This window comes from Neomonachus schauinslandi, chromosome 6 (genome assembly GCF_002201575.2).
Source record: "Neomonachus schauinslandi chromosome 6, ASM220157v2, whole genome shotgun sequence".
In the NCBI taxonomy this organism is placed as follows: domain Eukaryota; kingdom Metazoa; phylum Chordata; class Mammalia; order Carnivora; family Phocidae; genus Neomonachus; species Neomonachus schauinslandi.
The window spans coordinates 7,062,576-7,081,007 of NC_058408.1; the positions used below are offsets into that span (position 1 = coordinate 7,062,576).

Consider the following 18,432-nt stretch of genomic DNA (forward strand, 5'->3'; position numbering starts at 1 on the left):
CCACCACCATCACCACCATCATCACCACCACCATGACCATAATCATCCTCATCACCATCATCATCATCACTGTCATCACCATGGTCTTCATTACCTACCTATGAAACTTCATCTTATACTACCTAGCATTACAGTTTGTAGCAGTTTCCTTTAACCTTGGGGATATTCGTATTTGATCACATTAAGCTCATTTTCTTTTGTTTGGATGAATGAACTCCACGCTGTGAAAGGTGAAATGAAAAGGAGTTACTTATGTCCACGGATTTTAAAATGGAGCCAGGAAGCCATTAAAGAATTGGGCCTTACACACATTCTCATAGGACGAAATCATGAACCTTCAACTGGGCCAAACTGCAAATATTCCAAGGACTCAGCCTGAACACCTGCGACTTGCTACAGTAAGAGCTTTTGCTTAGTGATAGCCTTAGCAACCAATTATGTTCAACCAAGATTTGTTTCCTGCCACCAACACCAATAGAAATTCTTTGTAAACAACATATACAAACATTTCCTTTTGTCTTAAAAAACCCCTGACTTTTGTTCCCTGGTGGGGAGGGGCTGGGGTGGAAACAATGCAATTTGAGTTGCTACCTGAACCTGTATTTTCTGAGTGGCAATTTTGAGACCCCAAATAAAAACTTTTGTTTTATTTTAGCTCTGCCTCTTTTCTCTGTTGACAATGCCTTCAACATTACTTTCTTGGTGAAATGACAAAGATACAAAAGTGAGGGAATGAGGAAAAGTCAGAAGCAATTCCTGGTGACCCTACTCTGGGGAAGACAGGAAGAAAGCTAGGTGTGAAAAGCCAGAAGGGTCTTAGCAGTAGTGACCAAAAACAAAAGTGAGGGATTGGCTCGCCTATAGGTGGTGTGGAAAGGTCTATCTTGTGGCACCCTGTTTGCTCCCTATTGGTCAAAAGCAGACTGGATGTGGGCAGGTTGATAAAGCCCAGTCCTAGTTGATGATGCATCCTCTTCCTCAGTCATCTGGGGGAGAAATACTCTGTCTCCCCAGATCCCTGGTATATCCAAGTGTGGAAAACCATGTGAGGTCACTGGCCTTTCATTTCAATCACACAATCCCTACATCTAGGTGCAAGTTCTCCACCTGGTCAAGAGGTCATGATGTGGGAAACAGAGGCAGAAGAAAAATTATTAAATTTCCTTACTACCTACAGCCCCTTGATAGATAAGTCCTTGAAACAGGCAGAGTGACATTTCTCTAGGAACTCAGCTGCCTTGATGGTAATACTTTGCTAAGGGCAAAGGGTGATCTTAGGTCCAACCCTCAGGATCCTGTGGGTCTACTTTAACATAAGAAAATTCCTTTGGAAACTTCCTTTATCTCTACCCGCCCCCTCCACAAGATACATGTTGGCAATCATCCCCCAAACAAATGGGCCACTGATACACATCTGAGAATCTCATGATTGAGTTTTTACTAAACAGTAATATATGACCTTTTCCTAACAATAGCTAGCCTCCTCAGAATTCTGGAAACCTTGCTTCCAAAATACCTGGGAGGCTTCCACTGTCCCTAACCCCCTCCTAACTTGAAAGTATGTAATGCACCACTCCTCAATACCCCAGTGCAGTCCTTTCTGCCCAGGGGTCCTGTCTCTGTGCTCCAATAAAATCACCTTTTTGCACCAAAGACATCTCAAGAATTCTTTCTTGGCTGTCGGCTTTGAACCCTAATGTCTTTCCTACATCAGTCACTCCTCTTCACAGCAAACAGGCAGAAAGCGGGTGATCTGCAGCAACTCTTAAAGGTAACAATATGTTTATGGAAACAATACCTTGCATACAATATTAATTTGTTGAGGTGTTAATTCATGCTTTCCTCTTCATAGAGTTTTTCCTCTTACTTTCAAGAATCTATATTCCCTGAATTGCAATTCTGAGACACGTGAGGTAACTAGGCCTTTGTTCTTTCTTACCTCTGAGGGAGCTGTGTGGTGAGGCTGAAAGCAGATATTAATTGAAGGTAGCGTTCCATGTCTGGCCTTTGTTTTCCAAGACCCTAAACTCACTGGGGAGATACACTGGCTTGTTCCCAAAAAAGAAGACCGCTTTTCATGAGTGGTAAAGGAAGAAGCAGGAAAACAGAGAGGGACAAGAAAGCATTCCCGAGACAAAGTCAGAGGACTACAGTTCAGTGTTCTACAATTCACCAAACTGCCACCCTCATCTACCACATACTTTTGCAGGACTCCAGGGAGGTGGTAGGACCACAGAGGGGAAAAGATAGAAGGTGCCCATGAGACCTGACCTTTAGTACCAGAGCTTCCAGCTTCACCCAAAATGATCTCCAGACCCAAGCAAGGGGCTGAGGAGTGGCTTCAGGGCACGGTGAAGCTTCAAACAAGAAACATAAATAATGATGCATCCATTTTAAATTATTCAAAACCAGTCACCTATACGTGTGAAAAAGCATCCCCCACACAAATACAAGATTGCTTAAATTAAAACAGTAATGTTTAGGAGAACTCAGTCGCCATATGGTGATGAAATCATGGGAATAGTGAACTGTATGTGGCAAAATTTCCATTGCTGAAAAAAAGTCATCAAGAAAAGACAAGCAACCAGCTGTTTTGGATAACTTAAATCATATATAACCACCTGGATCTGTCCAGATGATCTCATATGACACTTTCCAGATCTCAGTTCCATTATTACAGTGACAAATAACATGTTGAGTTGTGTTCAATCTCTTCCCTGCACTTGGTAAAGAAAATGCCCAACTCCCAACTGTGGCAAAATCCTGTCCCAGGTTATATAACTGGAAGAGTTTGTAAAGCAACTAGGCTGTTCCTAGAGGGACAATAAAGTGGAGTATTGGGCTCTTACCCATAAAATCAAATTAATACCAAAACTAAAAGGCAAGAGACGGAATAGCATAGTGGTTAAGGGCACAGATGTTGGAACCAAACCATCCAGATTTATCTTACTACCTATGTGACTTTTGGCAAGTTTTTAAACCTTACCTTAAAAGGGTTTTGTTAAGGTTTAAAAACTTAAACCTCTCCTCAGTTTTCTCATCTGTAAAATGGAGACAATAATAGCACCTACCTCATAAAGTTCTTAGGCTGATAAAAGGAGTTACTACATAAGAAGCACTTATATTGATGATGATGATGATGATGATGATGATGATTTACTAAAAATCCTGCGCCAATGAAGGAAAACGTCTATTTTACTTCTGCTGGTCTCCCCATTATCCCCCAAGCACACAGTCTCCCTCTACTGCCGTCTGTATGGCAATTTAAAGCCGTTCTAATACTCTGGGCCCCAAACAAATCTCGCTCTTTACCGGAAACCTGTGTAACTACTCCAGTCTAGACTGCTTTCTGTCTTCTCTAGTATAAAATCACAAAATAGAGTCACGCTCAAGGGATCATAGAAGGCTTTTAATTTGCCCTTCCCCTTACTTTAAAAGAGGAAAAACTGAGGTTTGTAGAAATCAAAAGGTTTTTACAAGATCTCACAAGATCTTATCCCAAGATTTCTTTTTTTTTTTAAGATTTTATTTATTTATTTGAGAGAGAGAGAATGAGAGAGAGAGCACATGAGAGGGGGGAGGGTCAGAGGGAGAAGCAGACTCCCTGCCGAGCAGGGAGCCCGATGCGGGACTCGATCCAGGGACTCCAGGATCATGACCTGAGCTGAAGGCAGTTGCTTAACCAACTGAGCCACCCAGGTGCCCTTATCCCAAGATTTCTAAGAAGTTACAGAGCAAGAGATAGAACACATTTTTTTCTGCAAAGTTGTGCACAGCACATTTTCATGCAATTACTCTCATCCCTCACGAGTGTACATCTAACAGTTCCAGATGTATGTACTTCCGGTGAGATAGCAATCTTCTTGGGGGTGAGTACCATATCTTACTTCCCTGGTCTCCCAGAGCATCTTGAAATTAACTCAGTACATTAAAATTGCTTTAACTCCTAAGAGCACAGGTCCACACTGCTTGGGCTTACATTCCAACTCTTACTTACCAACTGGGTGACTTTGGGCAAGTTACTTAAATTCTGAGGCTCCATTTTTCTATGTAAAATGGTGATAATATAGTTTCTACCTCATACATATGTTCTGAGGCTAAATAAATTAATGCAGTGAAATGTTTAGAATAGCACTTGGAGCATAGTAAATGTAAGTGTTACCTATTCTTATTATCGTTTAATTATATTTGCCCTACTATCTTTAGCACAGCATCTTGCACATGGGTGTTGGTTACTAAATGTTCATTGGATGAATAGAATAGAATAGAATAGAAGGCTGGAATGGAATGAAATGGAATAGAATGGAATGAAATGGAACAGAACAGAATAGAATATGTTCAACAAGGATCTATTTGACTAACATGCAAGATCAGCTCCTTTCAGAAGGCCTCCACCTTGGAATAATGCAACTAATTCTGAGGGCCTAGAGAAGGTACATTGCTGGAGAACACTCCAATGGAGAGACACAGAAAGCCAATCTGGAGATATCTGTTGCTGCCTGGTACGGCTCAGAGTTACACTGTAATATCACCGCCTTTGTGCTGCTATTTAAAAATGAAAAAAAAAAAAAAGAGTATTGTTTTTCCCAGGCACTGGCTACTCCCTACCCATGGGTTCCTGTGGAAATGGAGATATTTCCCATGCTTTCATGGCTGGTCTCTGACACATTCATCACTCAGAGTAGGTTATTGGGGGTGATGAAAGAGGCCATGGGGGAACAAGACAGACAGGATAGAAGCAGATTATTTCCCTTTGACCTTCAATTCCCTGTTTCATTCAAAATATTGTTGACAAGATTTTTGGACTTTTGGTAATTCAGTTTGGAAGCCAGATAATGAATAGTGGGAACATCAGCCTCAAGTTAAGGAAGACAGAAATTTATGGTTTATTTTGAGTTCCCAAAGTAGAGGGGTCAGAGGCATTCCCACGAGCCTCTCTGAACACTGGTGCAACCCATAGCCTTTGAACATCTCCATGTCATTCTGCTTTAAATTATAAAGAGGGACTTCACAGACCAAAAATTTCTAGTTGTACGTGGCCCCTACCTTATTTAACGTATTTTATGTATTACAAAAGAAGGACATAAAGTGGGCAATAGAGTATTGAAGAAGGAAGAAAGGAAAGAGGAGCAGAATAAAATTTGCTAGGACCTTACTCAACGGTAACATGTGCTACATCACTTAATAAAAACTATGGTTCCCAGGATGCAATGTGTCCCCTCACTGTCACTTTATGTAACAGGTCCAAATTCATTACCTCAAATAATCAGAAACAGTTGGTTAACATTTATCTTTGCCAACTGACTAAAAAGGTTTGTTGAGCAAAATAACGACCTCAGTGTGAGGAAGAAGAGGATTATTTCTTGTCTGAAGCACAGAATTTGATTTCATACCATTTCTTTTCTCCCTCCGCCAAAAGTAACAACCCCTTATTAGTCTCAAGATTTATATTTTCAAGAACTATCCAGTTACTGATTCACATGTTCATTTCCATGTTTATTCACTTACCAGACTTGAATAGAGGAACCCCTGTCTTTCAGGCCCTGTACTAGAATGTAGGCGAGTGTTTGACAAAATTAAGAAGAGATTGTTCCTCACCTCAAGTAGCTTTCATTTTACAAAGAAGATATGTCTACATAGTTTTATTGGAATGCAGCTATGATACGGTGGAATACACGCTAGATTTGAAATTAGCACTTTGGAACTCATGCACACCTAGTGTACTTCCTGACCTTGGGTCAGACATTTAAATTATCTGTGCTTCTGGGGCTCCTGGGTGGCTCAGTTGGTTAATCATCTGACTCGTGAATTCAGCTCAGGTCATGATCTCAGGGTCCTGGGATTGAGCCCCCCGTCTGGCTCTGTGCTCAGCATGGAGTCTGCTTAGGATTCTCTTTCTCCCTCTCCCTCTGCCCCTCCCCCTGTTTGTACACACACTCTTTCTCAAATAAATAAATAAAATCTTAAAAAAAATTATCTGTGCTTCTTCATTAGTAAAACAGGGATGTTAATAATATCTACCTTGCAGGGTTAGGGTAAGAATTAAATCAAGTACTGTCAAATACCCAACCCAAGTTGAATCTGAGGAAAGAAGGGAAAGAAGGGAAGAAGAAAGGGAAGAAGTGGTATGAACTAGAAGGAAGATGAACAAGTTCTGTGAGTGAGAGCTCAGAGGATGGAGGGCTAGCTTCTCCCCAAGGGAGAAACAGAGAAAATTTCCCCAAGGGATTGAAGCTTGGGGATGGATGAGCTGGCTGGAACCCTGAGTGACAAGGGAGGACAGGGAATTAGTTTGCACTCCCACGCAGGTGTTCGCTTCCTGCGTCTCTTCCAGCTCCCCAGGGATCCTTCCCAAAGTTTAATATAGAAGTCCACATCTTCCTAAGACTTCCAAAGAAGATTTCAAAGTTTGTGAGTATGTTGCAGGGTCATAATCCTGGAAACTTCTCTCCAGCATGCTTATAGTGTTCCTTCACTTTCCTCCTGGGGAGCAATGCAGTCCTCCTTGTGGCCCTCACACAGCAGGAACTAAAGAGGGGGGATGCCCTAAATTGTGTGGTTGCTGGGATAGGATGGGAGCTGCTAAGTTAGAGATCTGGGCTCAGGATACAAACAAAGTCTAGGAACCAAGCAGATGGTCACCCAGGTGCCACTAGAAAGATACAAAGCGGGAGTTGCTGGCTGAGCACCCTCCTCTAGACAGAAGGCACAAGGGATCTGAGACAAATGCATGTGTAATTTTATGTCTTGCAAATGCAAGTCACAGCTGCCAGGAGACCATCAGATATAAAGCACAACAAAGGAAAAAAGACCTGAGGGCCAGAGAGGTGCTAGGGACATGCCACAGAACATAGATGGGAAGAATGATGTCTTCTAAATGGTATAAAGGATCTTGTTAAACCGTTGAGACATGGCCTGCCCCTGAGAAATGTTCACTCAGGATGACAGAAGAACAATCTACAAGGCATCGAAACGGGCACAGACAAGAAGGGGAGCTGGGAGGGGGACTTGTCTCATTTGATTTTGGGTGCTTTGCAGTTCCCTGTTCTAGCCCCAATCCGAGATTTGACTGCCAAGTTTTCCTCAACTGAAGATGGTTAAGAAAAATCATGCACGAAGAGAAGTCATGCATATCCAGCTAACTAACTGGTTTACTCAATACATCTAGTGCATAACCTTATTTAGTGCACATAACTATCCTGTGAAGGAAGTATAAATATCACCCCCACCTTGCAGATGAGAAAACTGAGTTACAGAGCAGTTTGGGGATTTGCCCAAAATCATCTGATAAATGACAATGGTAGGAGTCAAACTCAATCTCATTTCAGCCCCTGGGCTCTTAATTACTATGCAATAAACCTGTCTCATGCTGTTCAGTTATTGTAATTGGCAGGTCTATGCATCTGGTAAGTAGAAATGGGGAAAAATTTTTTTCCCTAAAGACTACAGTGTATCTGGTAACCAAAACTTTTTGAAAGATGGTGTCTATGGAAGCATAAGTATTTTAAAAGCAAAGACACACAAAATTCATAAATTAAAGTCCATCAGATAAAATAAAATAAAAGTGAAAAGTCAATCTGCAGACCTTGAATTAGCTCCAACTCTAACCAGCTATGTGATCTTGGACAAGTCACCCAAACAGGTTGGGACCTGTTTTCTCACCTATGAAAGAAGGAATTTGTCTGGGGCCCTGATCCTATTCTCAGTCTGTGATTCTGAGTTGGTGGTGTGAGAGAGGAGAGAAAAAAAAATCACATCCTCTCTCAAGGAGCAGAATCCATCCATTTCAGGCATTTGACTTGACTGCGTGCATCTGGGTGATCAAGACTGTGCTAGGCACTCACTTCTAGGCTGTCATAATCATCAGCTGTCTTAGCTTTTCTTGCCCTTTTCTTGCTCGCAAGCCAGGATCCATTTAGTAAAATGTGTTCCATGAGTGGCTGATGAAAGTTTCATATTCCTTCCCTCACTGCAGGCCAGCCTCTGCCACCCATTTTGGCTTAATTACAAACCTCAGGGTGCTGTGTGGAGCAGGATAGGAGACAAAGGTTAAGCTATTCTTACTGAAACCGGAAGATAAAAGTTAGAGGGCAATTAAAAAAAAAATCTAAAGGTTTTTGAAACCTCAGCTGAGAATTTTGAGAAAATCCCAACTGAAGGAGAAAGTGTAAATGCTAACCATGAGGGTAGGAGACCTATTTGTTGAAGAAGGAAAAAATCCCCATTGATCTACATTCATCTCTGTGAACAGGTTCACTTTCAATTTGTCTGCAGGGATCCCTGATTTCAACAATCTTTTTATCCAAATTATAAAAATATCAGGGGTGTGTGTGCACGTGTGCGCATATGCACACATGTGCGCGTGTCTGTGTTCAAGCGACATACATGTTTTCAGATTTGGGGGTTTCAGAAACAAAGTCTAAGATTCTGGAAGCTTGTCATCCAGAAAGCACCAGCACCAGACCTTAGACAATAGGCTCTTCTGAGAAAGTCTTAAGTGTGACCTGCGCTGTTGACCTTGTCCCAAAGTGCACAGGTCATTCGGTCCCATAGTCTTGAACTCAGGTATCTCTAGTAAACTATCACACAGCAAACTACTTTGTCAGTGGAACATCTTGATTCTTTCTAAATTTCCCGAATCCCCATAGACAAGTGCCTCATCCAGAAACAGCTGTTCTGCACAAGAAAATGTCAAAAAGTAGTAGCTTGACCAAAACAGCTCCACACACTTCACTACCGATAATAAGCACTTACAGAGCCGAGCACTTTACATTTTTCAAGTATTTTACTGCATGCTGCATCTCCTCCTCTGACTTTAAGAGGATAGTTCCAACATCTTTCTGGAATGTAGAGTTGTGAGGATCTGAGTGAGATTCTGTCCAGATGGGCTAGGTGTTGCTTGAGAACTGTCTGGGGAAGCAGTCAGATAGGAGAAGGAAGAACGTGTAGACTATAGACGCATGACCTTAGCCTCATTTGCTGTTCATGGAGCCATTGTGATGATCAGATACTCACTGCCCAAAGCATTCAAAGACTGCCTGGGCGACTCCTTTCAACCCTGCAGTATTTCCTCTTTGAAGGAGAAACAGTGTCAGGCCAAGTTATTGTATCTCGACGTGGCAACAGAATAGAATGCTTTGCAAAGAAATGCCCTGTCTGAACTTTCCAGGAGCACTCTGGTCAGAGTGAATAAACCCAGACACATGTGCATGAGCTGTGTTGTTGACACATGCGTCCTATGATTAGGTTGGCTGCACCTTCAGATTTTCCAGGAAAGACCCAGTTTCTAACGCCTGGGGTAGAGGCAAACTCCATGTCCTCATGTAGGTGGAAATTGCAGTCACTCTGTGCTATATGTCTGGCATGGATTCATGCAGTCCCCAAAGCAGTCCCCACGTCAATTTGAGAATTGCTGGGACTCCAGGATCTACTCAGCTGGTAGATGAAGATTGTTTAAAAATATAAAGGCCTAGAAATCCTGATTTGCCCTTCTCATTTCAGCCTCAAGGATGAAAACTCTTTCACTATTATGGCAAAGGGTGAGTCTCGTTCTGGGCAGCGTTGGGAAGCGCATGAGTGGGCAACTCTTCCCATTGACTGGAGAAAACCCTGACCTAGTATGAAAGCAGTCAATGGAATCCCACCCCCAAGGCAGGCATGTCTGTGTCCTTATATCTCATTTCCCTGCCTGCCCTCCAGGAGCTTACACTCTTGAGATTAACTGTAAACAAAGTACAAAAATCATAGGTTGTTAGAATCCATGATCTTTGATCCTAAATTACCCTCAAATTTTACAAGAAACTGAAACCATCTTTTCCTTTCATGGAATTCACCAAAATAAAAGAGTCCCATTCCGCTGCCCATAAATATATATTTTTCACAAACTGAAAGTTTATTCTGAATGTGTCACAAGTATTTTTTTTAAGAAATGTGGGGTTCTTAATTTAGTCCTTTGAGAATCAAAGTGGCTGGAAGAAAATTGCACATTTTTGAATGATTGCTGCTTTCAAGCTACATCCAGAAGTTAGTTCCCTGGCCTTCCTGTGGGATTGGGATGAGATGCAAAATTAGAATAAAAGTACAATCTTTCCTCAAAATACTTGGTGTCCAAATTAAGGACAATAAAGTAGTGAAGCTGGAAGGAGGGGAGAGGGTCATAGAATTGACTCATCATCATTACAAGTACAGTGATGAGGTCAGGAGAGGCACCTGACTCAGGACTCACCCTCTGCTGCTTAGCAGAGGCCAAGGTTACAGCTCAGGATATCTATATACCCCACCCAGGACCCTTTCCACGTGTTATAGCCTTTTATGCTTGCATCTAAAAGTTCTGTGTTCTACTGGGGCGCCTGGGGGGCTCAGTCGGTTAAGCGTCCAACTATTGATTTCGGCTCAGGTCATGATTTCAGTGTCCTGAGATCGAGCCCTGTGTTGGGTTCCTAAGATTCTCTCTCTCCCTCTGTCACTTCCCCACCCCATGCATATTCATGCTTTCTCTGTCTTAAAAAAACAAAAAAGTAAAAAGTCTGTGTTCTACAAATACTTGCAAGGAAAAGAAAAATAAAAGACAGGAAGCCTATTGACTAAGGAGAAATTTAAGGGTCTCTGAACCAATCCCAACGTGTGAGCCTGGGGTTTATGTGTTATCTGCACCTGGTGGAGACTTGGGGATATCCTTCAGTCCGGGGCAGGGGAGGGGGCGTGGAGGGCAGGGAGACTGCATGTGAGCTAGCTCAGCAGGGAGGAGGGCTCAGTTCCCTCACCATGAGAAGTAAAAAGGCAGAAAAAGGATCTGCACCCCAGCAAGCTTCCAGCTCCTGGCAGGGTGCTCTGCATGCAGTAGGGGCGTAGTTAACAGGATTTGATGTAGAGAGGTCCGGCAGACTCTGTGAGAGGCTTTCTGCAATCAGTGAAGGGACAGGAAGAGTGGGAGAAAGGCACTGGAGACAAACCCCTGAGGTCAGCATTGTTTATGAACAGTGCACCCCACCTCACCACACCTGCTCTGTCAAATCCTTCATAATAAGGTTGCTAATGTGTCCCCACCAGATAAAAGCAGTCTCTAGGTGTCCTTAAGTCCATTTGTAAGAAGTGCTTTTACATAACAGAGCCCAATTAATTGTAGAAAGAGCACTAGATCAATGGGTAGTGCTTATCTATTCAATAATAATAAAATTCAGTAATAACAATTTAAAAAGTGTGACCTTGTTTTGATCCTGATTCAAACAATCCAACTGCAAAAAGACCATTGGGGATATTTGGATCCTCACCTGATATTTACTAATATTAAAGAATTATTCATTTTTAAGTATGATCATGGTTTTTAATGTCTTTTAATGTTTTGGAAAAAGTTGGCATATTTTTAAAGGCGATACCTACCTGCTGGAAGAATTATGGATGAAATGGTAAAAATACTGCACTATCTGACACATCTATCTTTATTATTTAAAAAGATAAGGTTATGATGAGGAAAGATGAAAATAAATAAGTTTTATCAAAGGCCTTGGCACATAATTGAGCTTTAAATGATTTCCTGACTACCCACGAAGAGGGAAAGAAGGATGGAAGGAAATTAATTCTGTAATAGGGGTTATAGCGTCTCTCCCCAACAAGAAAAATATCCTCATTTACAGGTGAGGAAATGAGGCTCAGAGAGGTTTAGTGACTTTCTCCAGCTCACACAACTAGGAAGTAATCGAGATAGAGTTACAAGCACCATGTTCTTTCTGCTCCAACCCCTTGCTGATATTAAGGCAGGGGACAGACTGCGACCTTGCCCCCTTCCTTACTCTGTGATTTCTTTAGTATTCCTAAAATGTGTAGTCTTAGGGAGTTACTTCCTCAGGCAGTCAAAAACAGGCTTTCACTGTCTTTCTCCTCTGGGTGACTCAGCCTTTAAAATATAGTGCAGGCTCAATGTTATCTGGGAACTGATTGGGGCTTTAAAGGAAGAAAGAGATAGGAACCTGCTATCTTCTGGCCTCCAGCCATAGTCTGGTTCCTGTTACTAAGGATTGATCCTGACTGAACTAATTAAAGTTTAGTTCCTTGGCTTTCTGGCCAGCAGGACAGACAAAAGTCATAACCATGAGCCGCAGAAACATTAACCCTGCCCCTAGATATCAGCTATCCTGTGATAGTGGCTAGTCTCTGCTAAAGAAGGAAAAATTAGATAACCTTTCAAGGATCTTCCCAAACTTAAGATTCTGGGATCCAAAAGTATTTTGAATTGAGATCTGGTGTTTCAACATGGCCCAGACTGAATGGAAGATTAGGAAGAGGTGCCTCTTTAGAATAGGGGATGAAATCCATCAGAAAACCTGGGGCAGTAACTGCAGGAGCTGAGATGATAGTTTCAGGAGCTTCACCAACAGCTCCAGGTCTACCCTGATTAGAAACAAAAAGACTCACCTCTTTAACTAGATTTTCCTAAGAAAGTTGCAGAAATGCTGGAGGCTCCTCTCCACTTTCCTCCCTCTCCTAACCCAACTCCCACTCCCCGAGGTAGGAGTCCCTCTTTGTTTTGGAGCAGACACTGTCTCCTCATTGTAACCTCTAATACACTGCTGATGTTCTCCCCATCCCTTTGTAAGCAGAAGAAGCACCAGGCCAAACTGTGAGCAACCCTGTCTTCTCCACTCGTTATAAATTTATTTGTGCATTCTCCTGACAAAATATTTATTAAGTGCCTACTGTGTGCCAAGTACGGATTGTTATTTAGTAAATAAATTCTTTAGGCAAAGGGGTGGTGGGGGGCAGTATCTTTCCCCTGAGCAAATCTCTTCCGTCTTCACAGACAGGAGTGGAAGGGGAATTGACAAGTCCCAAGGAAACAATATACAGGATGTGCTGCATGGGAGGTTAACTGATTAGAAATTCAAAGTTCCCTCCTTGCTTGCCTCTGAGAGATAATGCTGATAGGACAAAGATGTCCTAACAGCAGCCAAGCTCACTGGGCCCTCTCTTTTCCTTGACTCAGCACAGGCTAGCTGGGGAGCTGGCCTTGGAAACGCCTTCTTTCTCTCAGCTCTTCTCTGCTAGACCTGGCTAACTCTCCTTCCTGAGGCTTCATTCATGAGCTTGGGTTAAGTATCATTTCTTGTAACTTCTTGCAAAGTTTCCCTGACCACCAAAAGCTCTCTGAGCCCCCCACTCCCAACGACTCCCACTCTTGTGCTTCTTTGCACTCCATGCATTTATTTCCTCATAGTGGATCTCAACACTGTGGACTCATTTCTTGTTTGTTATCTCCCTAACGGGGCTGCAATTTCCTTGAGAGCAGGGTCCGGGTCTTTCATCCTTATGCCTAAGGCAAGTATGGAGGTTTAAAAGGCAATCCAGAGAAATGAACAATATTGTGTCATCAATAAGAATCAAAACAGTCTTTCTGAGTAACTCACCCCCCCTCAATTTTATTGAATAGTTCGTTTACTTTCTTAACATATAAAGTTTCATTGGAATCTTGGCAATTATATCAGAAGACTGAACTACAGCAAGCTTTAAATACTTATTCCCATATTATGCAGCCATCAAAAGGAATGAAATCTTGCCATTTGCAATGATGTGGATGGAACTGGAGGGTATTATGCTGAGAGAAATAAGTCAATCAGAGAAAGACATGTATCATACGACCTCACTGATATGAAGAATTCTTAATCTCAGGAAACAAACTGAGGGTTGCTGGAGTGGGGGGAGAGGGATGGGGTGGCTGGGTGATAGACATTGGGGAGGGTATGTGCTGTGGTGAGCGCTGTGAATTGTGCAAGACTGTTGAATCACAGATCTGTACCTCTGAAACAAATAATACATTATATGTTAAAAAAAAAAAGAAGATGGCATGAAAGGAAAAATGAAGGGGGGAAAATCAGAGGGGAAGATGAACCATGAGAGACGATGGACTCTGAAAAACAAACTGAGGGTTCTAGAGGGGAGGGGGGTGGGAAGATGGGTTAGCCTGGTGATGGGTATTAAAGAGGGCACGTTCTGCATGGAGTACTGGATGTTATACGCAAACAATGAATCATGGAACACGACATCAAAAACTAATGAAGTAATGTATGGTCATTAACATAACATTATAAAAAATAAATAAATAAATACTTATTCCCAGAAAGCATGATCCTAAAGTCAGCTAGAGGCACTGCCACCATCTCTGTAGGCTTCTTTGATGATCTTTTACCTATTCTGACTGAGCTATGAATTGTTCAAGTTCATTGCCACATTTATCTCCACTGTTGGCCCAAGGATGTGTTCATACCTTTGAAAAAGTAGTATTTACTTAATTCTGCAGACCAAGGAGCCTTGGCCCACTCAGCAAGGTGCTTCCATTTGGCTTAACGACCTTAAACAATTAGTTGATTAATGGCCCTGCTTATTAGGTGACTTTCTACTCTAAATTATCCACACTTAGACACACATATAAATCAGAAGAGGAGAAAAACATGGAATGTTCAGTAAAAATAATAATAAATTAAAAGAACCAAAACATCACCTTCCTCATTAACTCTTTACAATTCCTGAAATTCCCAGCATTGCCACAAACTTGAGATGACCAGAGGCTCCCGGGTGAACCGTGGATTGAAAACATTTCACCACCAGCAGCCTTTATAATCTTAAACAGAAATCAGAGCTACAACAGACATTGACAGAGGTCCAGGGTTCGCAACACTTTATTAAGATCCCAGGGAAAACTCTCTGTCAGAAGCTAAGTTTTCATTACTAGCTTACTCTCCTTTTTAGGTTAGTAGAGACTGTGAACCTGGTGACAGGACTAGTCAGCACTGAAGGAGAACAATTATAATAATCACACTGACTGTCTTATATTACGCTACCAATTTTGGGGGGGAATCATCATAATGACACTTTTTATTTTGAAATATTTTTGTCTTTTTCCGAAGAGCGATGTTTACTTTAAAACTTAAGCTCATTCAGAGAAATTCAAGAGACTCTAGAAATAAAATGAATCTTCAAAATAAGCCTAAAATTCGAAGTTGAAAATCGTGGGTGAAAAATAAGAACTCGAATTGACTCAACTTTTTCATTTTTCCACTGACTGTCACATTGCCACCCACATAGCATTGATTTCAATATGCCACGAGGCAGAAATTGGCCATTTGTGGGGTGGGGTGGTGGCCATTTGTTGCTCATATGTTTGGATTACTGGTCTCTCTGAATATATAAAAATGTGTGAGGTCAACTCTGGGTTTTTACAAGCAATAGTCTTAAAGATGTAAAGAAACAAAGAACAGTTTCTACGAATATGTCAAAGTTGACTCTGGCTTAATGCTTCCCTACACATTGAACAAGAAATATTTTCTACCATTAAATCTCCTGGCACGTGGAGTAAATTTCATTTTCTTGAAAATCAGAATTAGAATCCCTGAGTAGATTGCTTCTGCCACCGCCACGATTTCAGCACAGAGTTGGGTTCTGGATGAGTTTTCATTAATTGACTCTTTTCTGCTTCCAAATTTTAGAGAGAAATTCATTAGGATAAATTTCCCTTTAATTGCATCTCTTGCTAGCCACTGAGTTAAACTATGTTTTAAACATATTTAAATAATGGCAGCATGGAAAAGAATGCGAGAGGACAGTCAATCCAACTCTCATTGATTAAATGAGAACATAGAATCCTGGGGAAGTGAAAGAACTTGCTCATGGGTGCAAATTTAGATGACAAGACTGAATCTGCTTCTTACTCCTTTGCCAGTCCTCTTTCCACTACGATCAATCACAACATGTTAATCTGGTTTTTGTAAACTGAATTTTATTTCCAGTGCAACTGAAAGGTGCAATGTAACTCTTTGGTAAAGCTTTCCATTATAAACAGGTTCGTTTTGTAAGCATATATGTTGTCCTAATTTATTCTATACGAGTCTTCAAACATCTTTATCTAAGCACTGAGGTCACCTACGTTCCTCTTGTATTGTGGAGAGAAGTGGGGAGGGGAGCCTCTGGCGATGAGGGAAATGAGAGAGAGAGGAGAGCAGGGAAGGTGGGTTTGGATGCATTCATTCAAGCATCATGCTTCCCTCAAGATAGATAGATAATCTCAGATTTTTCCATGAATGTGTGCTAACAGTTCCACAATCCCATTTCTCCAAAACACTCCTCTCAGGCAGCATTGTAACTGGAAATAGGATTCTATTTGCAATGGAAATAGAATATGAAAAAAAATTAATAGGAAACAAAAATTGCAAGATTATACCACCTGCCAGTAAATTAAAAGGTTCAGGCAATCTAGGAAAAAATGCTTGCTCCTTGGCCACCCTAAAGGATCCTAAATGATATAACTGCAAATAGTTATATTGTAGAGCATAAGATTTCACTGTGCACTGAAAGATACAAGAAGAGATTCAATATTAAGTTTGATCCTGAATCAGGTATAGAACAGTAATAGGAGTTAGACCTGAGCTTGTGAAAGACAGGAGAGATCATAAATAGCCCATTGAACACAACCTTCTTAAGCAAACACTTCCAGTACCTTTAGGGATGGAGTTGGGTTGCACAAGGGTCACCTTTATTTTCTTTAAATAATGAAAACTCAAACCAAATGTAATCAAATCCATTCTTGAGAAATAAGAGGAGGATAAACACCCCTACTTCTCTGCGTCAGGTAGGGCTGTTGGGTTGTTAGCCTCGATGCTTAGGATTTCCTCCAGAATATTGTCCTGCTTAAGGATAACCAGAGGACCTCAAAAGTGTTTTCCCATGTATCCAAAAAGAGAATACTAGCCAATAAATAATCTCTGCGTCCCAGTGGCTTTCTTCTCTCGAGCAATCCAGCTACTTTTATCTAATGGGATCAAGATACAAAGAACAATGAGAAATCCCCTCTTCCTCACTGCAAACCTGCCTCCCTCTCTCAGTCCACGTACATTAAGTAATAAAGGCTAACATTTACACAGTTCTAATATGTGCCAGACTGTGTGCTGGGAGTTTAATATCCAGTAATTCATTCAGCCCTAATAAGCAGCCCCTGAGGTAGATGCTCCTGGCATCTCCATTTCACAGAGAAGGAAACTGAAATACAGAGAGAGTAAATAAATCGCCCAACGCCACAGAATAGTAAGTAGTGGAACCAGGATTCAAAGGCAGGCAGTTTGATGTTGGGATCCATTCTCTTAACCATGCACTTTTGACTCTGACCAAGCACCCATGGACTAGGCATCTCCTTGGAGGAAATGAAGTTCTGGATACGACGAAACGGTTCATGAGATACCCCATGTCGGATCTGCCTCCTACAACTCAGGTCCTATAAGCTCCAGTGCTGTTGGCAGAGAGGAGACAAGCCCCAGTCTACAATCACACACCTGTTTCAGCACAAACAACAACGGCTCTCTATTGCCCCTGGATACCCCTCCCCCTGAGCAAAGATTCTGCATATCTCTATCCCTTAAGCCAAAATAACTTGGTTCTCACCTTTCTAGGCATGAATGGGGCAAAGCCGCAAGTCCTTTGCACATTTTGGCAAGTGGCTTAGCTCCTCAGTTTTGAGCACGAATTCTGCACAGCAGAGCGAGACTTTGCAAACTTCACCACTGTCTGGGATTGCCTCTCCCTCTGAGGAATATATAGAGGCTCTTTGCCAGCCCTCTGCTGCTCCCTGGACCAATCCAGACCTTAGAGGAAATCGCTGGCTGGGACGCAGCTGCAGTTGTGGGAGCTGGAGGCTGGAATCCTGTCTCCGCAGCATTAGGCTTCCGGCTGCTCCTCAGAGGACACTCATTCCGCTGGGGCAGGGCAGGGCTCTCCATCCTGCCTGGGTCATTCATGTTTTAACGTGTAAACGTGAGCCAGACACAGAGCAGAGTGCCTTGGGCTGCCCCAGATCTGTCAAAATCATAGCCTGTTAGGAGGACAAGAGTCCCAGAGGTCTGTTATCCCGATTCGGTGTCACAGTGGAGGAGGGGAGATTTAGAAAAGGCCAGGGGATGTGTACGGAGCGTCTATGGGTGCCAGGCTGCCAGGCACTTGGCGGGATGCTAGGAATTCAAAGAAAGGCACTGCCTGCTTTCAAGACCCCAAAACATCCTATCAATACCATGTAAGTGAGTGATGGAGGCAGGCCCAGGTTGTGTGAGCTTTCAAGGGCCACCAGAGAAGATTTGGGGAGGAAATAAGCCCTGAGCTTACTGATAAAAGAGACAAAATACCCTACAGCATTCTATCCACTTGATATTGCCCCCAAGTTCCCTTAATTCTATAATTGGTCTTGTGATTATTTCTCTGCTTTGGTAATGACATCAGGTAATTCCTTGGACCCTGCCCCCGCCACCCATCCTTGGTCAGGCTTGTCTTGCCTGGCTCTTCAACCTTTCCCTGTCTTCGGTCACTCCAGGATTATTCCCACCAAAAGTGACCTTATTTGCGGTTCATCCTATCAGGACCCAAGGGGTTAATAAATTAATATGTAAATGCAGATGCCTGAGG

General features: G+C 42.2%; 1 protein-coding gene across 2 annotated transcripts in view; it reads right to left on the reverse strand.

The window, feature by feature from the left end:
- RGS5 (regulator of G protein signaling 5) overlaps nt 1–17,536 on the reverse strand; it is a 48,459-nt gene extending 30,923 nt beyond the window's left edge. The window contains exon 1 of one of the 2 annotated variants that reach the window (XM_044916300.1): nt 17,422–17,536. In XM_044916300.1, the coding sequence (XP_044772235.1) occupies nt 17,422–17,465 (44 nt within the window). In that variant the 5' untranslated portion in view covers nt 17,466–17,536. The remainder of the gene's footprint in view (nt 1–17,421) is intronic. The other variant, XM_021698395.2, reaches the window with a different exon arrangement.
- Nucleotides 17,537–18,432: the final 896 nt, after the last annotated feature.